This window comes from Vulpes vulpes, chromosome 16, assembly GCF_048418805.1.
Source record: "Vulpes vulpes isolate BD-2025 chromosome 16, VulVul3, whole genome shotgun sequence".
In the NCBI taxonomy this organism is placed as follows: Eukaryota; Metazoa; Chordata; class Mammalia; order Carnivora; family Canidae; genus Vulpes; species Vulpes vulpes.
In genome coordinates, this window is record NC_132795.1 from 56949135 (window position 1) to 56969453 (window position 20319).

The 20319-nt window shown below is 39.0% G+C and overlaps 1 protein-coding gene across 47 annotated transcripts in view; it reads left to right on the plus strand.

The window, feature by feature from the left end:
• Positions 1-20319, plus strand: part of RBFOX2 (RNA binding fox-1 homolog 2) — a 276323-nt gene that overhangs the window by 219433 nt on the left and 36571 nt on the right. For 28 of the 47 annotated variants that reach the window (XR_011997802.1, XR_011997801.1, XR_011997798.1 and 25 more), the window contains 2 exons: positions 16381-16527; positions 19277-19330. Coding sequence is in view for 36 of the 47 variants with exons in the window: in XM_072741453.1 (XP_072597554.1) it covers positions 16381-16527; positions 19277-19330 (201 nt within the window). In the remaining 11 variants the exon portion in view is untranslated. The remainder of the gene's footprint in view (positions 1-16380; positions 16528-19276; positions 19331-20319) is intronic. The other 19 variants (XR_011997800.1, XR_011997804.1, XR_011997808.1 and 16 more) reach the window with 1 other exon arrangement.

Sequence of the window (20319 nt, forward strand, 5' to 3'; positions counted from 1 at the left end):
CTCAAGCTTGTAAAGCTTCCCACCCTCTTGTGTTTGTAGGTTTGGAAGTAAGTTCAGAGTTTAGCTGGTTCTCAGGTCCACCTGGCTTTTTCTCTCTGTTGGGCTCTCTCATGTCTCCCTTCCTCATGCTTGTATTTTCATAGTCAGCCACAGATGTGAGGAGAGCATAGCTAGCTCCTCCGTGACTCTCTCATTTCCAGGATCTCCCTTTCATGTTGCTGGTTGCTCCACCACTCACCTCAGACCCACAAGATCAAGAAAGAAGAACTATATTTCCCATTAGGGCCTACCAGACTTGCCACTTTTGGCCAACAGGACTATGAGTTTTCTACTCCTTTCTTCCACCACTGCCCCAGTGCTCCAAATTGAGTTTACCCCTTCTGGTAGCACAGCTACTGGTTTTCATGGCCCTGACCCTGTCCTGGTAAAAACTAAGTTCTCTCCCACAGAACTGAGGGAAGGGATGTTGGGCAGGGATGAGGTGGTGGGTTGGAGCAGCTACTGGCAATGTATGTGGCCTCTTGCTGGTCTTACCTTAAGCTCTAGCAATTTTTCAAGAAATTTCTTATGTTGATTGATTTCCAGAATGTGAAATGACTGTCAGGCAGTTTTTGTCCGGCTTTCTTACTGTGGTCTTGTTTTGGGGAAAGGGGTTACAGGCCCATTCACACTGTTAGAGCCAGCAGTGCCCTCCCTGACTCTTGATGTAGCACTTACTATACAGCTCCTCACCACACCTCTCTTCCCCATGGCCCATTTCTCTTTCTGCTTGTTTTCTCTTCCTGCCTTCCATTATTTCAGATGCCCAAATTCTAGGTTTTTAATAGTAGTGTGAAGGGCAAGTTCTCTTCCTTAACGTAAATATATATGGTGAAGACTTATATTCTTCATCCCTATTAGAAACTATTCACTACAGGGCAGCCCTGGTGGCTCAGCGGTTTGGCACCACCTTCGGCCCAGGGTGTGATCCTGGAGACCTGGGATCGAGTCCCACGTCGGGTTCCCTGCGTGGGGCCTGCTTCTCCCTCTGCCTGTGTCTCTGCCTCTCTCTGTGTGTCTCTCATTAATAAATAAATAAAATCTTAAAAAAAAAAGAAAAGAAACTATTCACTACATAATTTTGCTGTATATTGACCAATTTGAGTTCCTAAAAAAAATACTAAAATAAAATTAGGAAACCATGTGTATGGATTGGGATTTATTGGTGCTGAGGAGAAAAATGGAAAATCCTTTGAGCTGTGTCTGCCAACCGAGATGGCACACATTCTGTAATTTTAGGAAGTTGCTAACCACAAAATGGGAAATTATTAGGAGGCTCTGGTTGGAGATGCTTCTTACATGTTTAAGTGTACTTTAAATGGGAGTGTGAATTCACTGCTCTTAAGCCATTTGCTTTTGGAAGTTGTGAATGTTTGGGTGTTCTGGAGGACGAGAGACAGACTGAGCAGTAGAACAGTACATCAAAGAACTCAGATTTGACAATATTATAGGTTATTTTGTTAAACTTTTACTATCTACTAATATGTTTTTAAAATGGATCTGGTAATTCCTGTGACCAATTAAATTCAGAAGGTTGATCAGAAGCATTGTTATTTATAAAGAAATGATACCTCATAAACTAGTCTTTTGTGTATATGAGGGTTTTACAGTTGGGGAATTCAGAATCCATTCTCTCCATTTTGCCACGTGGACTCCCCAACTCCAGCCCAACAACAGGAGATAGTTTATGTATAAGCAGTGGTCCTGATAACAGGCACCAGTGCATCTTTTCCCATTCAGCCCCATGCTGGCTCTGCTGGTATGCCTTGCTCAATATTCTAGATAAAGCCAAGCTTATCCTTCATTTAGGCTCAGGTAGACTCCTGAGCTGACCACTTTTTATGGAACTTAGGAGATGTGTTTTGTTCACTTTTGTCTTCTAATTAAACTGTAAGCTTTTATGGAAAAGTTCTAGTTCATCTTTGCATTCTCTGACTTATTACAGTGCCTGGCACTTAATAGTTACTCAGTAACTATTTCTCTGGCAGTCAGGAGTGTTTAAAGGAGACAAGGTATACCATGGAAGTTCTGAGGAGGGAGAAGCTGAGGCTTCTAAGCGCAGGTGGCATTGAACTCGTCCTCGTATTAAGTGTTTTGGAATTGGAACATGATGGGAAGAATTAAGAAAGTCATTTCTCAAAGCAGAATTAGAGAGATGGGCAATATCAAAGTGTCTGAATAAAAGCATGTGTTTCTGTTAGGCTGAAGCTTGGGGTGTTTGGTGGATACATAAGGAAATATGATGTGAGAAAAGTCGCTCGAGTACAAATTGGGAAGAGCATTTGAATGCCTAGTTGAGAAATGACTTTATTGAAGGTTTTTGAGCAAGGAAATGGAATTGAACAAAACGGTCTTTCCAGACCAATCTGTGACATATACCAGCTGAGGGAAGAGGCAGGGAAACCAGTTAGGAAAGAATCTTAGGAGGTTCCGAACTAGGGGGCTGCAGTGGTTATGTAGAGGAGGGATGAATGGAAGAGAAATTGCCAAGGTGTAGAATCCATAGAATTTGACAGCTGATTAAATGAGTAAAATAAGGAGAGCAGAGCCAAAGACTGTGTCCTCCTCGGTGCAAGAACTGTATCTTGAATAAATCCTTTCACCTCTCAAACTTCAGATTCCTCATCTGTCACATGAAGCCAACAGTGTCTACCTGACAAGATTGTATTGAAAGGAAATTAGAAATGTTTTGGAGATTACTGATTTGAATAGTCCTTTAATTGCTTTTTTTAAAAAAAGATTTTATTTATTTATTTAGAAAGAGAGTGCACATACAGCTTGGGAGAGACAGAGGGAGAGAGAAGAGAATCTTAAGCAGACTCCCCACTGACTGAGCACAGAGCCCAACTCAGGCACGATCTCATGCCTTTCAGCCAACAACCTGGGCCAAAACCAAGAGCTAGTTGGACACTTAACCAACTGAGCTACCAGAAGTCCCTTTAATTGCTTTTTTAAAACTATCTTTTAAAATCAGTTGTTTCTTGATGTCCTTGATTTGTGTTTTTTTTATTGTTGTGAGCCAGTTATACTGTAATGGAGATTTTGTTTTATGTTGAATAGTCCCATCTTGTGTGAGAGAACCAAAAAAAGGAACTTCTACAAAAATGATAAATAAGCAATGAAATCTGGAATTTTATTTCTAAAATGTATTTCAGAAATTGATTTTCACGTTGAGCTGGAAGCTTCTTGTACCCTTAAGACAAGAGCCTGTTCTGACAGTTTGTCCCATACTGTGCATTAGCAAAGAGCTAGCAGTCAGGGTTCCCCACCCCCGCCCCCCCATAGAGGCCTGATTACCCCTGCGCCTGCCTGCAGAGAAGAAAGGACCTCAGTTGCTGTATGTTTAGATACTCCTCTGAACCCTGGCAGGCGTAAGTGACTGAAGTATTTGAAGTAGACAAGCTTTGGTGAGTAATCTTCAGATAAGGTTTGTGTTTTATATACATATTCTACCTATCTAGTAGATTCTACTTTCCCTGAGGGCAGGAGTTACCACTTGTCCTCTTATTACTCCCATTGGCATATAATGATGTTTAATAAGTGTTTTTTGAGTGAAAAAAAAGCTTGTAAAGGTGGTTCATCATCTGTGCTTGGTTTTAATAGGAAATGTTAGCAACATCTTTTGAAGTATTTGAACAGAATTGTTGATGACTCTAAAGCAGAAATTGGAAGGCATAGCTGAAGAGGCCTGCCTTTACTGTCTTGATCAGCTGTAGACCTACCTCCCCAGTGGTTGCCTTCAGGCACACCTCTGAATTAAAGATAACTAGGACTCCATGCTCTCCACCATCCTCAGTTTTTTCACTCTGTTGTGCACCCTTTCTCTGGAGTTGAAGCCAGCTTTTCTCTCCCTTCTCTATCAGAAGATCAGTCTAACCATCCTCCATGAAATTACCCACTGACTCCCTTACTTGCAAGAGCCTTGTGGATTGATATCCCACTAAAACATAGCCAAGAAGTGACAGCCTGTATCATGGGTCTATTTGCCCAAGTGAGGATTTCTAAAACATGGCGGGTCCAACCTTTCACATGGTGTGTTGTGGGGCCATATTACCCTCAGCCTGCAGTGTGGACATCATTAATATATCTATTTCTAAGCCAGAATTAAGAAGGCCTGAGACACACAGGAATTTTTTCATCTGACTATCCATTCTTCAAAGAGAGTCCCTCATTTTCCCTTCAGAGTAATAAAGGGGAAACAATGTTGAGCCTGCATAAACCATCCACACTTGTTAGATTTGTGAGCAAACTATAGGCGGGTCTGAAAGTGTGAGAGTTGCTGCAGAAAACCACACTCAGAGCCAGGCATGGAATTTTTTTTTTTTTAAAGATTAAGTGATTGATTAATTGATTGATAAGAGAGAGTGTAAGCACACTAGTGGGCCTGAATGGGGGTGGGGGGGAGGGGTAGAAAGAGGAGAGAGAGAAGCAGATTCCCTGCTGAGCATGGAGCCTGATATGGGGCTTGATCCAAAGACCTGAATCAAAATCAAGAGTTGGATGCTCAACCAACTGAGCCACCTAGGCACCCCAGGCATGGATATTTTTTAAGCAGAGAAAATTGCCTTTGGGTTCATGACACTCAAGACACCTTTCAGCATATTGTTAATATTGTTAGCCTCATTATTGCTGCTTCTCCCTTGCGTGTCTTCATTCATTTATTTACTTTTATTTGCTTTTACTTACCTGCCCCCACCACCCCCCTTCCCTGCCAAAAGCAACTACATCTAAACAGTGCTAGAAATGGTAGTTTTGTGCTCTGCTGCTCCTTCCTGCTCTGTCTGTCCCCTGTTAGGACCAGGATAAAGAAGCACTAGTGATTAATTTAGGGATATGGTTTTTCTTAACCTGTCTAAAGAGTTGTGCAGTTTTCAAAAATATTTTGTACTACCTTTTGAAATCAGTAAACTGATTAGAATCACGGAGTTTTAAAGCTAAAATGGATTTTATAAATCACCTTATGCCTTCCTTTTACAACAGAGGTCAACAGTTTTAAGTAACTTGAGCACGGAACGTTACAGCTAGCTAGTAACAGAGCCAGAACTCAGGAAATCTGTTTTCAGCCAGGTGCTTTTTTTCTGATTCCCCATGCAAATAATAAAAAATAAAAGACATCCACAGGGGATGGTCTTCTTAGCTTCCATTGATTCTTTGTCTTTAAACCTAAGAACTCCACCTGGAACATATAAACAGATTTCTTTCATTCTAAAATGTACATTAAAATGTTAAAGAAGCATACAGTTAAGGATAAAGTGTTTTTTTTTTTTTTAAGATTTTATTTATTTATTCATGATAGTCACACAGAGAGAGACAGAGAGGCAGAGACAGGCAGAGGGAGAAGCAGGCTCCATGCAGGGAGCCCAACGTGGGATTCGATCCCGGGTCTCCAGGATCGCGCTCCGGGCCAAAGGCAGGCGCCAAACCGCTGCGCCACCCAGGGATCCCAAGGATAAAGTTTTTAATTGGGGTGATCTTCTGTATGTGTTTCACAGTTTTACATTATATATAATTTTTTCTATTTCTTACTCTTAAAAAATAAGTGACTTGCTATGGTTTTTGTTTCAGTGTGATATCAGTTTATGATGATATTACATATGCAAAGGATGCCTTTTGTAATGCCTTTTTATAGCACTTTGACCTACTGAGAAAATGGAACTAGACATTTTGTGAAAAAATTGAATTATTAGTTGGGGAAAAAAATGTTCATTTACATTTAAATGCCCAAACAGGGCTCTAGCCTCAGAATTTGGGTTATCATAACAGTATTCAAATCACAAAAGAAATGTATAAGCATTTTTTTAAATGTCTAAATCTAAAAGTAATTTTTCTTGACTCGTGAATTGTTCCACAGAGATGTAAATTCAATTTTCCATGCCCAAAAAATTGTCTAGTAGTGGCATTAGATAAAACAATATTCAGTATATCACAAGTGTTCCTACTAGTGTGTTCTTTCAGCAATGTGAAGTACCCCGATTTTCAATAAATAAGCATATGGGCCAAGATTTCACTTCTTAGAAAATTATTTGATTATGTTAGGGCATTTACCCTTTAAGAAGGAATTCACATGATCTAATTCCACTAAGTTTTAATCCATCATGTACTCCATTATAAACATTTATAAAAATGCTTCAAATGCTAACAAACCTAGTTGGTGGGTCAACATAGGCTGTAGTTCCCCTCCCTTTTTTTCAAGGCAATGTAAAATGACAATGAAAAGTATCCCAACCCGCTTTCTAAAATATTCAGGAAAAACTGACATTTGTTGTTTTAGTTGTTTTAGAAGAAACGTTTTGTTTTATAATATTATGACTGTGGCTAGGGAGCTTGAGCCATAGAAATCAGATTGAGTTGGGTTTAGCTCCCAGCTCCTTCCTTCCTTTTGCTAATTGTGTAACCATCTGAAAATTATAACTCTAATGCTCATTTTCCTCATCTGTAAAAATGGAGATAATAGTTCCTAGCTGATAGGGTTGTTTTTGGATTACATAGGAAAATGAATAGCAAGTACTTAGGATAATGCCTGGCGCATAGTAAAATGTCAGTAAACATTAGCTACAATACTGTTATTTTATAATTATTTCAAAGAAGGTGTCATAGGCAACCTTGATTTATAAAACAAAACAAACGAAAGGGCCGTCCAGTTCTCACTTCTCTTTTGCCATTTTCTTCCCTCACCTGCACAGCAGCTAGTGCCGTACCTTTCCCTTTATCAGTGAATTTTATAGCCTGGTCTACAAAAATAAATGAATGAATTACATACGTTTGGGGAAAAGGGTGAATTCTCTTCAGAATTCACAGGAAACCTGTTGACTTTGCTTAGTCCAGTATTTCGCAAATTTATTTAACCATGAAATCCTTTTTCTACAAAATGTCAGTTAACATCCTGTAGAACTGACGTTCTACCCATTGGAAGGTAATTGCTCTGTGATTTTTAAGTGGGTGCGCACAAACACACCTATCCTTTAGATGTGCTTAAAACTATTTTGGGAGTGATCTTCCCATTATATTTTCTTGGGAATAAACACATCACAGTTTTATTTTATACAATTTTGAGGAATTCAAATTTGAAATAGTATAATTCAGAAAAGTTTATGAAATTTCACTTTTGTGTAAATTTTTAACTGTTAACAAAATTCAACCGAGTAAATTACACAGGTCTTATTGGCTGTATTCAGTGATTCATGAATTGGGTTGCGTCCAATCTAAGCAGATAGAAAGGAGCTGGGAAGAGCTGTACAAGGCAAGAGATTTTGTAGGCAGAAGGGAGCAGGAACAAGGAAGTTATACTGAACATTTGCTGATTGGTTAAAGCAAGGTTAATTTCCTTACATGGAGCAGAGGGAAGTCTTGGAGCCGGGTCAGGGACCTTGTGCTAAGCGAACAAGTTCTGATTGGTTGACCTGGCCCCTTGCTTTTCTGGGAGAGCCCAGCAAAGAAATATAGTTCAGCTTTGGTTTGCTGAACTGGGGCCTATTGGCATGAATGATGTCCTCTTGGACACAATCTAGTTCCTTTGACAGAACCAATGTGAATATTCCCCCAAGTGAAACCTTTGTTAATAATTGCCTAATTTCAAAGCTGTCTGAATTATATGGTGATTGACAAGACAGCTCTACTTTTAGCCATTAATAGAAATATCTACTATCTTTTGATAAATTTAGTCTTGAATTTTGCAGTTTTCAGAACCATGTTCCTTAAACCATATGTGACTGACTTTGTAACATTGTTAAAATACCTGATTCATCCTATGAGGAGGAACCTCTTTTTAAAAAAAAAAAAAAAAAAAAAAGATTTTATTCATTTATTCATGACAGACATAGAGAGAGGCAGAGACACGGGCAGAGGGAGAAGCAGGCTCCATGCAGGGAGCCTGACGTGGGACTCCATCTGGGTCTCCAGGATCACCCCCGAGGCTGAAAGCGGTACTAAACCACTGGGCCACCAGGGCTGCCCCAAGAAGGATCCTCTTAAAACTTAACTGAAGACTGATCCCACCCCATGCAAAAGAAATTGAAACCAACTAGGAATCATACTTTTGTTCTTAAAATGATGAGATCTTCAGGGGAAATGTTGCAGGATATGACACTTATGTGGCTTACCTCTGTAAGTAAGAGAGATTTATAAATTAAACTGTTCCTAATTTGGGAATAGATAATAGTGATATCAGATTGGGTTTTTTTTTCCTTTACCGTGCCAATAATTTGAAGTGAATAGACTTATCAGCCCATATCTGACTTTTATAAGTGGTCAAATCCACATACTCTATACAAATACAAGTAATTGTCTGTAGCTCTGCTTTTGTATAATCATTAAACCAACTAGACATTCTTTGTGTTTTAATATTCTTTAGGGTTTAGAATCTAACATCCCAAAATACCTTTTCCTCTTTTTTTTTAATGTTTTATTTTGAAATAAACTTAGACTTACAGGAAAGTGGCAAAAATAGTACAAAAAATTTCTGTATCTCCTTCACTTAACTTCCCCTTATGTCAATACTTTACAAAGATATGGTACAGTTTTCAAAAGCCAGGCAGTAGGAAGTGTTGGTACAATACTAGTAAGGCAAAATATAGACCTTATTCAAATTTTACCAGTTTTTCCACTAATGTCCCTTTTTTCTGTTCTAAATCCAATTCAGGATTCCACATTGCAGTTAGTTGTCATGTCTCCTTATTCCAAAATATTTTAATCATCTTCAGCTCATATCTGGAGTAGTAATTCCAGCTTCTGAAGAACAGAGAAAGGAAAAAACTTTGTATTAATAGACTTGCTGTTAGGTGATAACCATGTCTCATCTTCGAGGTCTCTGTTTATTCCACCGCAGCCTTTTATGTGTGCATTGACTGAGGGAAGTAATGAAGGCTCTCATTCTTGAGATACAAAGGTTATTTTGAAAGCAAGCAATATTTGCCAAAATATTTTATACCTGTCAGCTCAAAACACACATGAGCTGTTACATGTGTTGTACATATTGTATTAGAAGATTTTATCAAACATGAATTAGTTCCAGATTACTTTTGAATACACCCATCTATTTTTGCTTCCTCTAAAAATGCAGTAAGTAGTTTTTGTGTTTGTATGTTTTTAGGGCTATAAACCAATAAGAACAGGAGAATTAATAATTTTGGAAGCTGGAAAGCAGATGTCCCAATTAGTGACAAGCTTAGCAGACCCACACAAACTTCTAAGCCAGTTGTGAGAGAAATCTGAGAAATAATTCTATTTACACTACAAAAATTTTAAAAGTTTCAGAAACTGACAGCCCCAGGTAGAAGATGGGAAAATTCTCTGGAGAGCCTGGCTGACTGATTCAAGAGGAAAGACTTGGAAGATAGACATGTTAGGGGTCTCTCCAACAAACTGCTTACCTCACTGAATTGGAATAAGGCAAAGTCCTCATGCCCTCCAACCCACCCATTCAGAACTACCAGTTTCTTAGCTACCCCACTTAATTCTTCATCGTAAGCAGACAGCCAAGGATAGTTAGATTCCTGAGGGAAACCTACAACATGCAAGATAGAAAACAAAAAGAAATTGGGAATAAAAGGAAACTTTTTCTTCAAAAAAACTACCAAAAACAATAATCCATAGCCTTAAAGAGATTACATCTAATAAACAAAAGAATGAAGTTTTTGTTTGTTTGTTTTCACTTATTCATTGGGAGACACAGAGAGGCAGAGACAGAGTGAGAAGCAGGCTCCCCACCAGCAGGGAGCCTGGTAACCGGTCTTGATTCCAGGACCCCGGGATCTAGACCTGAGTCAAAGGCAGATGCTCAACCACTGAGCCCCAGGAATGAAATTTTTTAAAAGGGGTGGATTCAGTCTTTTTAAAAGACTGCTGGATTCAGAGAAGAAAAATGAACCTTGAAATTAAAAATATGGCACCAAAATGAAAAAACTTTGTGGGAGGGCTGAAGGATGAGATTGAAGAAGTAGAGGTCTGCAGTCTCTCTCTTTTTTTAAAAGATTTTTTTATGTATTTATTTGAGAGAGAAAGCACAAGTGGTGAAGGGGAGGGGCAGAGGGAGAAGCAGGTTCCCAGGGAGCCCCACATGGGGCCATGACCTGAGCTGAAGGCAGATGCTCAACTCTACAACCCACTGAGCCACCCAGGTGCCCCAATGTCTATGGTCTCTTATCCACAATTCTAAAATCCAAAAATGTTCTGAAAATCAGATGATTTTTCATAAGTTGGCAGCAAAACTCAAAACCTATATATATCTTTGTCACATTTATATGAATACATATAAAGAAATATCACTCTCTGAAGTCTGATGGAGTTACATTATGGGTTTTACACCCATTATTACCTTCCTAAAATCCTAAAATTTCTGAATTCTGATATACATTGGCCCCAGAGTTTTCAGATAAGGAATTAAACACCCATTTTTCCAGAAAATCAAGTCAAAATCCAGAGAGAAGATAAAAGAAAGAGTTTAGAAAATTGGAGACCAGTCCAAAACATCCAATGTCTAATACAAATTCCGGAGAGACCAAATGTGTAGGGGGGAATCATCAACAAAATAATTCAAGAAAGCTTCCCAAGACTGAAGGACATTAATTTCCGACTTAAAAGAGACTGTAGAATTACCAGCAAAATAGATTAAAATAAACCCACATTAAGGCATATTGCTAGGAAATTTTAGAACACTGGACATATTGGACAGTCTCCAAACCAGAGAGAATGGTGGAAAACATTCTAAAGGAATTTTTTTCAACCTAGAATTACAAACCCAAACTATCATTAAAATGGGTTCATTTAGTAGACATTTTCAGACATGAATCAAATTCTCACAAAATTTACTATGCTGAAATAAATTTCTTCTTCCCATTAAGCCTCACAGAGGTGAAAATAAGAAATGAAATCGTCTCAGGAAACAAAAGGAAAAAGAAGTATTGAAGAAAATGGATAATCCATAAATCAAAATATTATTTCTGAATTTATCAAGAGATTCCTTATTATCTCATATTACATGTTAAATGTTGCTATGATAGAGACTTGGAAAGTAACACTTTGTCTCATATTGCCCAGAACTCTCTTTTAGACCATAACAGCACATTTGTTCACAGTCCATAGTCAAAATATTTAAATTGTTTCATAGAGAAGTCAAAATTAATTCACTTCATAGTTACAGGAATTTTAAAAGTTTGAGTTCATCAAACATTTTTAGTCCTCATTTCTAGAATGAGGCTTTGAGACTTGTAAATCTGATTTGCTCTTCAGTGTAAAGAGCCCTGGACTCCTCTGCAGTTGGGACAGATAGCCAGACCTCACTGGGGCAGCTGGGTTGTTTAAAGAGTAGATCTATAGGGACACCTACGTGGCTCAGTGGTTAAGCATCTGCCTTCAGCTCTGGGTGTGATCCCTGTCCAGGGATCAAGTCCCACATCAGGCTCCCTGCAAGGAGCCTACTTCTTCTTCCTCTGCCTGTGTCCCTGCCTCTCTGTGTGTCTCTCATAAATAAGTAAAATCTTAAAAAAAAAAAAAAAAAAGTAGATCTATAGACGCTAGTCCCAGGATTGTACCAGCAGTGTCACTGTCAGCCCTTGCCATAAACTCTCAGTGCACAGACTCCAGCCTCTTCTGTTTCATCTCCTGCCCAGTGAATAAATCAGGTCAGAAAATGACCACAGAAGGGAAGAACAGAACCTTGGGAGGTTATTTATATGGTTGGTAACGTGGCTCAGTAGCTAACAATAGGAAATAAAGCAAACCAATGGTGTAGACTAATATTTTTCTCAGAACAAACAGTTCTGCTGTCCACTTTTCACAAAGTTATAGCTTAAAAACTTTTACTTCCTATTTCTGTCTGATTTGTCTATTTCAACAAGTAGTAATTGATACTGAGGTACACTTAAAGTTGGGGATGTCAGATGGGGAAGTATCTCTTTTTTTTTCTTTTTTAATATTTTATTTATTTATTCATCAGAGAGAGAGAGGCAGAGACACAGGCAGAGGGAGAAACAGACTCCATGCCGGGACCCCAACATGGGACTCGATCCCAGGTCTCCAGGATCACACCCCAGGCCGAAGGCGGCGCTAAACCGCTGAGCCACCAGGGCTGCCCGAAGTATCTCATTTAATTACATTCAATATATATGTCCTATTCCTATGTCCATTATGTACAGAAATCTGCTCCTCAGACCCTTTGAGTATCAGTTTGGTAACTGTCTGCTGTTTTCCTTTGAGTGCCTCTGTGCTTGCTTTTACCGGGTTTTCTTCCCCTTGCTTTTCCTCCCTGACCTGCTCCTCTTCCTTCAAGGTATAGAATATATGTCATTCTTGTATAGCTTTCTCTGTCCCTTACCCCCATGGCTGTCTCCAGCCCAGGGAAAGTCTTGATCCTCCCAGTGAGCATCCTGAGAAAGTGGGATACACACATGTTCTCCCTTCCTTTTTTTTTTTTTTTTTTTTTTTTTTTAAGATTTCGTATATCCATTCATGAGAGGCAGAGAGGCAGAGACATAGGCAGAGGGAGAAGCAGACTCCCCGCGGGGAGCCTGATGCAGGACCCGATCCCAGGACCTCAACCACTGAGTCACCCAGGTGCCCCCTGTTTTTCTTTCTAAGGAGAAGGAGGAAGCATGGGTGCCATGCCAGACAGGAGACCTAGCACATGAAAGCCACCTGGTTTTTAGTTCCTGCTCTGCCACTTAATATGTGACCTAGGGCACCTACTTAACCTCTCTGTGCCTTCTCTGTGCTTTACTTTCAGCCTCTGTCATTTGGGGTAATAATAGTGCCTATCTCATAGATTATTGTGAGGATTAGAAAAGATAATACATGTAGATTACAACATGACATAGTGGTTAAGAGCATGTACTGTACTCCTGTGTTTGAACCGCTGATCCACTGCTTAGGCAATCCTTGTGGTTTTCAGATTCCTCATCTGAAAAGTGGGGTAAAAAATAGTACCTCCTACATTCTCATGTTTTGGTTTTTCTTTTTTTAAAAGATTTTATTTATTTATTTATGAGAGAGAGAGAGGCAGAGACACAGGCAGAGGGAGAAGCAGGCTCCATACAGGGACTCGATCCTGGGTCTCCAGGTCACGCCCCGAGCTGAAGGCAGACACTCAAATGCTGAGCCATCCAGGCATCCCCCTACAATCTCATGTTTAAAAAAAAAAAAAAAAAGTGCCTAGTCTTAGGGTTTGTTGCAAGAATTACATTACCTATAATACACAAAATGCGTAGGCCAGTGTCTGGCAAATAGTAAACACTATTTAAGTGTTAATTGTTATTAAAAAGCTTACAGAAGGTCTGTCAGATAGTATGCACTCAAGAAATAGTTACTATGTAACAAAGAATTCCCATTTTTTCAACAAAATTCTCTAAGTGGAAAGCGGAAAGGATTTAAAGGTTTAAAGAGAAGAAAGCAAAGCCACAACATGGTGCCACTGCCTCCTGCCATAATAGTGACAATGAAAATGACAGTACTTAGAACAAATAGAACTCTTCCAGCTATTCACAGTTGAGTGTAAGTTAGTATAGTCACTTGGGAAAACTGGCAATATCTATTAAGGCTAAATTTAGGTGTGTCCTTAATCCAGCAAATCCACTCCCACATGCCTATGCACCCAATAGAAACGACTATTTGTGTGCACCAAAAGACAAGAATGTAGCAAGAATATTCATAGAAACATTATCCCTAATAGCCAAAAACTAGAAGCAGCTCCAGTAAGGCCTGTTTGTTTATAAAACGGAAGAAAAATATATGAATTATAATAGCATGTGTATGTGTATTATATAGACAATGCATAAAAGAAGACAAACACAGAAGAGTACATACTGTGTATAATTACTTTTCTTTCTTCTTTTTTTTTTTAAGTTCAAAAACAGCCAAACTAATCTATGGAGTCAGAAGTCAGCATAATGGGGACCCTTTCACAAGGAGACAGTGACTAGGGTGCTCCTAGAGTTCTGTTGCTCCATCTAATTTGATAGTTACAAGGGTGTATTTTCTCTGTGAAAATTCATTCCTGCTTACGATTTCGGCATTTGTATCTATGTTCAACTACAGTTCTAAAATATATATTAAATCAGAAGACTTGAGAATTTTGGAAATGATAATTTACTTTTTCAATTTGCCAAGTGTCCCTAGAATTAAAGACTTCATACTCTTAAAGAATGTAGGTGTTAAGGGACACCTAGCTGACTCCTTTGGAAGAGCCTGCAAACTCTTGATCTCGGAGTCCTAAGTTCAAACCACACACTGGGTGTAGAGATTACTTAAAAAAATAACTTAAAAAAAAAAAAAGTAAGTATTCACTACAAGGCAGAAAATTATCCAGTCTGGCTTCTATCCTTAAATTGTGTCTTCAGAGCCTTAGAAACTTGGAGTAACAAATATGTTGGGCAACATACTTTGAAATAATCATCAGTTTTCATTTATCCTGCCACCTCATTATAGTATTACAGATTACATGAACTATGTATAAGTTATCTATAAAACTGTGGTTTGGAGCTAGAGTCAACCTTTATAACTTTTATCAGAGTGATGTGCTGATACCCTGCAGATCAGATCTAGTGACTTAAGGTTTGGTTGAAGAAATAGTTTTATGGGCTCCAGCTGTGAGATACAAGAGGCAAGTTTGAAGGTGCTTGAGTGAGCATTAGTTGTAATTGATGCTTACGCTTGTTGCTTATTGCTTTGGTGTCCATGATGCCATTTTAGTAACTTAGTAAGTTTCATCTTTGAATAGAATTTGCTTTGTTTGGTCTGCATTGTGCCCAGATTGATGATTGAAAACTTTACACTTTCACTGAACATTGCTTCATAGCTCTTCCCTTTTCTGCTATTTTTATATCATATGAATCATTGCACATTTAAGCCATCTGCAAGGCCTGAATGGAGTGAGATAAAAGCTGCCATCACTTAGATTGACACTTGAAAAGCTAGCATTCATTCCGAGTTTATTCCTGATTATCCTTTATACTTTAAAGTCTCGAACTTCATTTCGAGATGGATGGTAACGTCTCTGAGCCAAAAGTATTTGTGATTCACAGTTTTTTACTTGAACATTGGGTCAAAGGGAGGGGATCTGTTCTGCGTCACTCAGAAGAATCTGTTAGGAACTCAGTTGTAACTCACTTGAGATGCTAAGAACAGTGAGTTCCACTCTTGGTTTATTTTTTATTATTTTTTAAAGATTTTATTTTTTCATGAGAGGCAGAGACACAGGCAGAGGGAGAAGCAGGCTCCATGCAGAGAGCCCAATGTGGGACTCGATCCCAGGTCTCCAGGATCACGCCCTAGGCCGAAGGTGGCACTAAACCGCTGAGCCCCCCGGGCTGCCCCCACTCTTGGTTTAATCAGCTCAGTGAGCCCTCCAGTTTGGCATGCACTTTGTAGGCAATACATAGGGTGAAAACATAGGGTTCCTAAATTGCCAGATGAATATTTCAAAATAAATGTGTGTTTGGAATACCTAGTATGTATCACACCTGTTAGATGTTTGTCAAAAGTATTTCTCAACATGGCAGCTTTTTTTGAGGATTTAGGGGGAGGTGTGTGGAAATGCCTGCAGTGTTGCAAAAGAGATTGCACCCACACTTACATGTACCTTTCACTGCTGGTGTACACAGACCTAGCTTTTACATGACATGTTTACATGTCATCCAGTAGGCTGCCCAGAGCCCATAAAGCGTCTCCCAGCAGATTTTGTGAATAAGGTTTTGCTCTGGGCTGCAGGAGCCTGGGGTCCCGTGCTGACATCAGCTGGAATGACGTGGATGAGGAGGAGAGTGCCGATTGGTTTCTGAGTAAGAGCTCTTTCAGGTGGAAGCCCATTGTCATTAGGTGTCACCTCTTCATGAATATTAGGATACTTAGGTGACCTGAAGTCATAAACGCTGGAACTAATAGAGGGAATGAAACATGAAAAGATCCTCTTATTTCCTAAACTGATAGGCCAAAAATGCAATGATCTGAACTACATACAATAGACTACATTTTCAAAATTGAAAGATCTCAAAAATGGAAAACTCCACTAAGAATCTAAGAATAATGGTACAAGTTTTATGTCTTCAGTTTTCATATTTCTTATACCTAGTGGTTTGCCATGTGGTCTTGGGCAAATCACTTAGTATTTCTGTTTTCTCCCACTTCACTAGTGTACTATAAAATTCACGAGACCTCAACTTTATAAACGGTAGCAATCTGAACACAGATAACGTTTTTGGTTTTGGTTTTTTCCCCTTTGAAGGGACAACTAATTTTTGCTTAAATACACGCTGTTTGAGAATGATTGGGGTTGGGCGGGCATTAATTATTTTACATAATTCTTATGAAGTAATTGTTTATTTTTTGCTCAAAGTTGTCTGTCTCTTTGCCCAGCAGACGGAAGGGGGAGCACAGACCGATGGCCAGCAGTCACAGACACAAAGTAGTGAGAATTCAGAGAGCAAATCCACCCCTAAACGGCTGCATGTCTCTAATATTCCCTTCCGCTTCCGGGACCCTGACCTCCGACAGATGTTTGGGGTAAGTCTCTGGAGTCCTTTTGTGGGTTTTAGAATGAAAATATAATCTAAAAAATTTTTTTTCAATTTATTTGAGAGAGTGAGCAAGCCGGGACAGAGGCAGAGGGAGAGGGGGAAGTAGACTCTCCGCTGAGCAGGGAGCCCAACACTGAGCTCAATCCCAGGACCCTGGGATCATGAGTTGAGCCAAAGGCAGATGCTTAACCAATTGAACCACCCAGGTGCCCCTGAAAATATAATTTAATCCACCTGCTGTATTTAAATAAGTCATTAGGATGTTAGGATAAGACTGCTGCACATAGGTTGAGAGACATCCTAAGGTAAATCAGTGTTTTCATCGGTCTTCAGGAGTTCTGTCACCTAGCACCATCACTCCTATCATTCTATCATTGCAGGTTCTCACATAACCGGGTGACCATGCAACCTGATTTGCCTGGAACCTGGGGCCACTTGAGACATGAGCCTTTCAGTCTAAAATCAGGACAAAGACAATAATCCTTCCCCTTTGGAGTGTTACAACTTCAGTGACCTAATGTTTGTGAAGCAGATGGTACTTTTGTTTTTACTTCCCTGCTCATAACTCAACAGCGTCTCAAGACCAATATCTAAGATCAGGTGTAGGTGGTCAGTTTGCTACCTCTGATGTATGTTTCCAGCTTCAGTTTCCTCCCAAAATCATCATCATGAAAACAAAGCATAACAGCAAAGATTTAAGTTATTGGAATGTGAATGACTGCTGGAAATCTTACATATTTTCTGAGCTTATGTGTTGTCAGATTTCATTTGAGGGAACTCAACTTGAACTAGGAATAAGAGACCATGGTTTTAAAAAAAACTTCATTGCCATTGCTGTGTGCTGCTTTTGTCAGGAAAGCAGGTGCCCCGCTTGAACTCCCGGTTGTGGCCACTTCGTGGCGACAAGATCCTGGAGCAAAGTTTTGTCCCTGACAGCTGAGCATCTGGGGGTATTTTCTATACCTAAGCCAAGGCCAGTGCTGAGATTTAATAATGTTCTTGGATTACTTGAAGAGCCTTTACACAGAAAACAGTAGCCAACTGTTCATCTCTACAGAAAAGAGAACAACAGAAAATATAAAGGGCAGCTTAAAGAATTGAGATTATGTTTAAAAAGAAGCTTCCCAGGAATATGAGTTATTAGTTTCTCTACTGAATTATCAGAGATAATATGGAATCCTCATCTCTGGAGATCGGTGAAAATGGAGTACATTGTCATCTGCCAGAAGTGTGTTTTCTCTCAAATCAGAAATATTGTGTCCATTGAAGATCTGCTTAGGCCAGTTATCAGGGATTTCTTGAAATGTATTATGCCCTTCCTATAAGGCTGCTAAGTGCAAAAAAAAAAAAAAAGAAAGAAAGAAAGAAAGAAAGAAAGAAAATTTTCCTTGTAAGGGATACCTGATAGGGTTGTTCTGTCCTTTTCTGCATGGTTAGTGTAACCTTGGAAGGACAGCAGCAGTGGTAAAGAGGAGAGATTCCATGCTTCATTTTATTAGCTGTGTAAAGTTGACAGATGGCTTCCTTCAGCCTCATTTTCCTTAACCAGCAAAGGAAGGCAGTCCTTACCCTAGCAGGACAGCATAAGGACAGCATTAAAAAATGTAAAAGGAAAACTCTTAAAACTCCATTCAAATCTCAGTTGTTTGGATAGGCATAGAAATAAAACTAAATGCCCTCCTACCTAAAATAAGACATTTTCCTCTTTCCTTTATTTCCTAATGTTCTGTTAAGTAATGAAACTGGAATCAAGCCCAGAAGTCTTACTCTAGAAAACTTGGGCTCTTAGTACATGTTTTCTGAAAAAGATAGTAATGATTCAGCCCAGTGAGAAAGCAGGATTTGTTTTGCACTTTTCATTTTTTAGTTTTTTCACATTTCCCGAAGTCTGACTTGCAATCCAAGTGACATAGATAATTGGGCCTATGAGTCCAGTAGTCAGAAGGAAGTGGGGCCAAAAAGCTATCTGGAGATTAATGCACATTCCTTCAATTCAGTTCATCCACACATTGATTCTAACAGATGGTCTTGTCACCTTCTACATGCCTTTCCTCCGAATAACCACTGTGTTCAATGTATGCTCCTCTAGTCAGCTGTTGGACCTACCAACAGTTACTTAGGCTTCATATTTTTAGCTTATTTCCCAAATGTTAAAATATTTAATTACAAAACAAAGATATTACTTAAAATGTTCTTGATGTTCATTGCCAAAATATTAAAAGGGCAAATAAATGAAATCATGTGTAATGTCCTTGAATGTTTAAGTACAAGTAATACTTAGAAATAATGTCCTTAACAATGAATGTATGCCTTAGGAAATGCAGAGAAGGCTGTGTACCAGAATAAGATGGTATGTGTGCAGAGGATTGTCATTTTTTTGTTCCCTCTTTTCATTTTCATTTATCTGTATTTCCTGCCTTTCTTACAGTGAATTTGATTTACTTTATAAATTAAAAGAAAAAAAGAGGGAGAAGCAAAACACAGCCTTCTATAGTGTATCTTTCTACTTCAGATTTGCTTCTTAAAAACTGGGACATTTAAGAAGGAGAAATTATTGGCTCATTAATGAGGGGAAATCAGAAACTGGTATTGGGGACTACCAACAAGTAGAAACATGGAAATTGAATAAGTAGTTAAAAGGAAAAAAAAAAAAAACTACTCATTTTTCAGGAGAAAATAAAGTATGTGGATAAGAAGCTGACCCTGAATAAATGTTTTTATTTTTGTCTCTGCAGCAGTTTGGCAAAATCCTAGATGTAGAAATTATCTTTAATGAACGTGGCTCTAAGGTAAGCTCCATCTCAGTATTAAGGGTGTCTGGTTTCCTTTTAGTTTTAAGTAGTAAGTAGTCAGAAAACTTAAAGCTGTTTTTCAAGCCTGCAAAAAGTATCCTCCCTTACCTGGCTTGGATCAGATTATCTCTAAAAATAAGTAACCACATGGCCAGACTTTATCCTAGTACTTAGTTTAGGGGAGGGAGGGGTGGGCTTGGAAGCAAGAGAAGTGTGAGGAGGGAGATCCGGAGCAGGAGACACCTGCCCTTTATCAAACTGAAATTGCCCTCACCTCATTTTAAAGGGGAAGAGAGAAGACTCAAGTGAATTTCTATGAGAATTCTGTTGTGAATTGTACCAGAACAATTCAGCTTTTAACAATCAGACTCTGAAATGACATACTTAGAACAAATTTAGTATTTCGATCCTTCAGTTGACCCTCTTTCTCTTTTGGATAAACTTGACGAGGCATAAATACAGGGAGTAGTGACTCAGGAATTCACTGTAAGCTGATGCCTTCCTTCGAGTCCAACCCAGACTTCCCAGTCAAAACCTGGGTACCTCTTCTAGGATACCTCTTCCTTTGAGTCCTACCCAGACTGGCAAGCTTCAGAATGTAGAATCCCTTCAATTACAAATAGTGAGTTGGGTTTTTCTGGCATCAGGATGAATGTACTAACGGTGCACAATTCGATACAGGTTTTCTAAGTGTGTTTTCTATGAGAACTGAACAATTTAATTAAAACTCATTTCCCCCTAATAATTTACTATTTTAAATTCCCAATCTATATGATTTGAATTTCAGTGCACTAAAATACGCAGCAGTGATTTTAGGAGTGAGGGAATGATGAAGTCTGACAGTGGTTCATTAAAACAATATTTAATGAACTGAGTTTAGAAAAGTTTCATTTGACAGTTTTCTTCCTTCCTCAATAAGTGAACTATGCCACACAAACACGATCAGCTATGGTCAAGCTTGTAAATACTGCCCTTGCTGTGTTCAC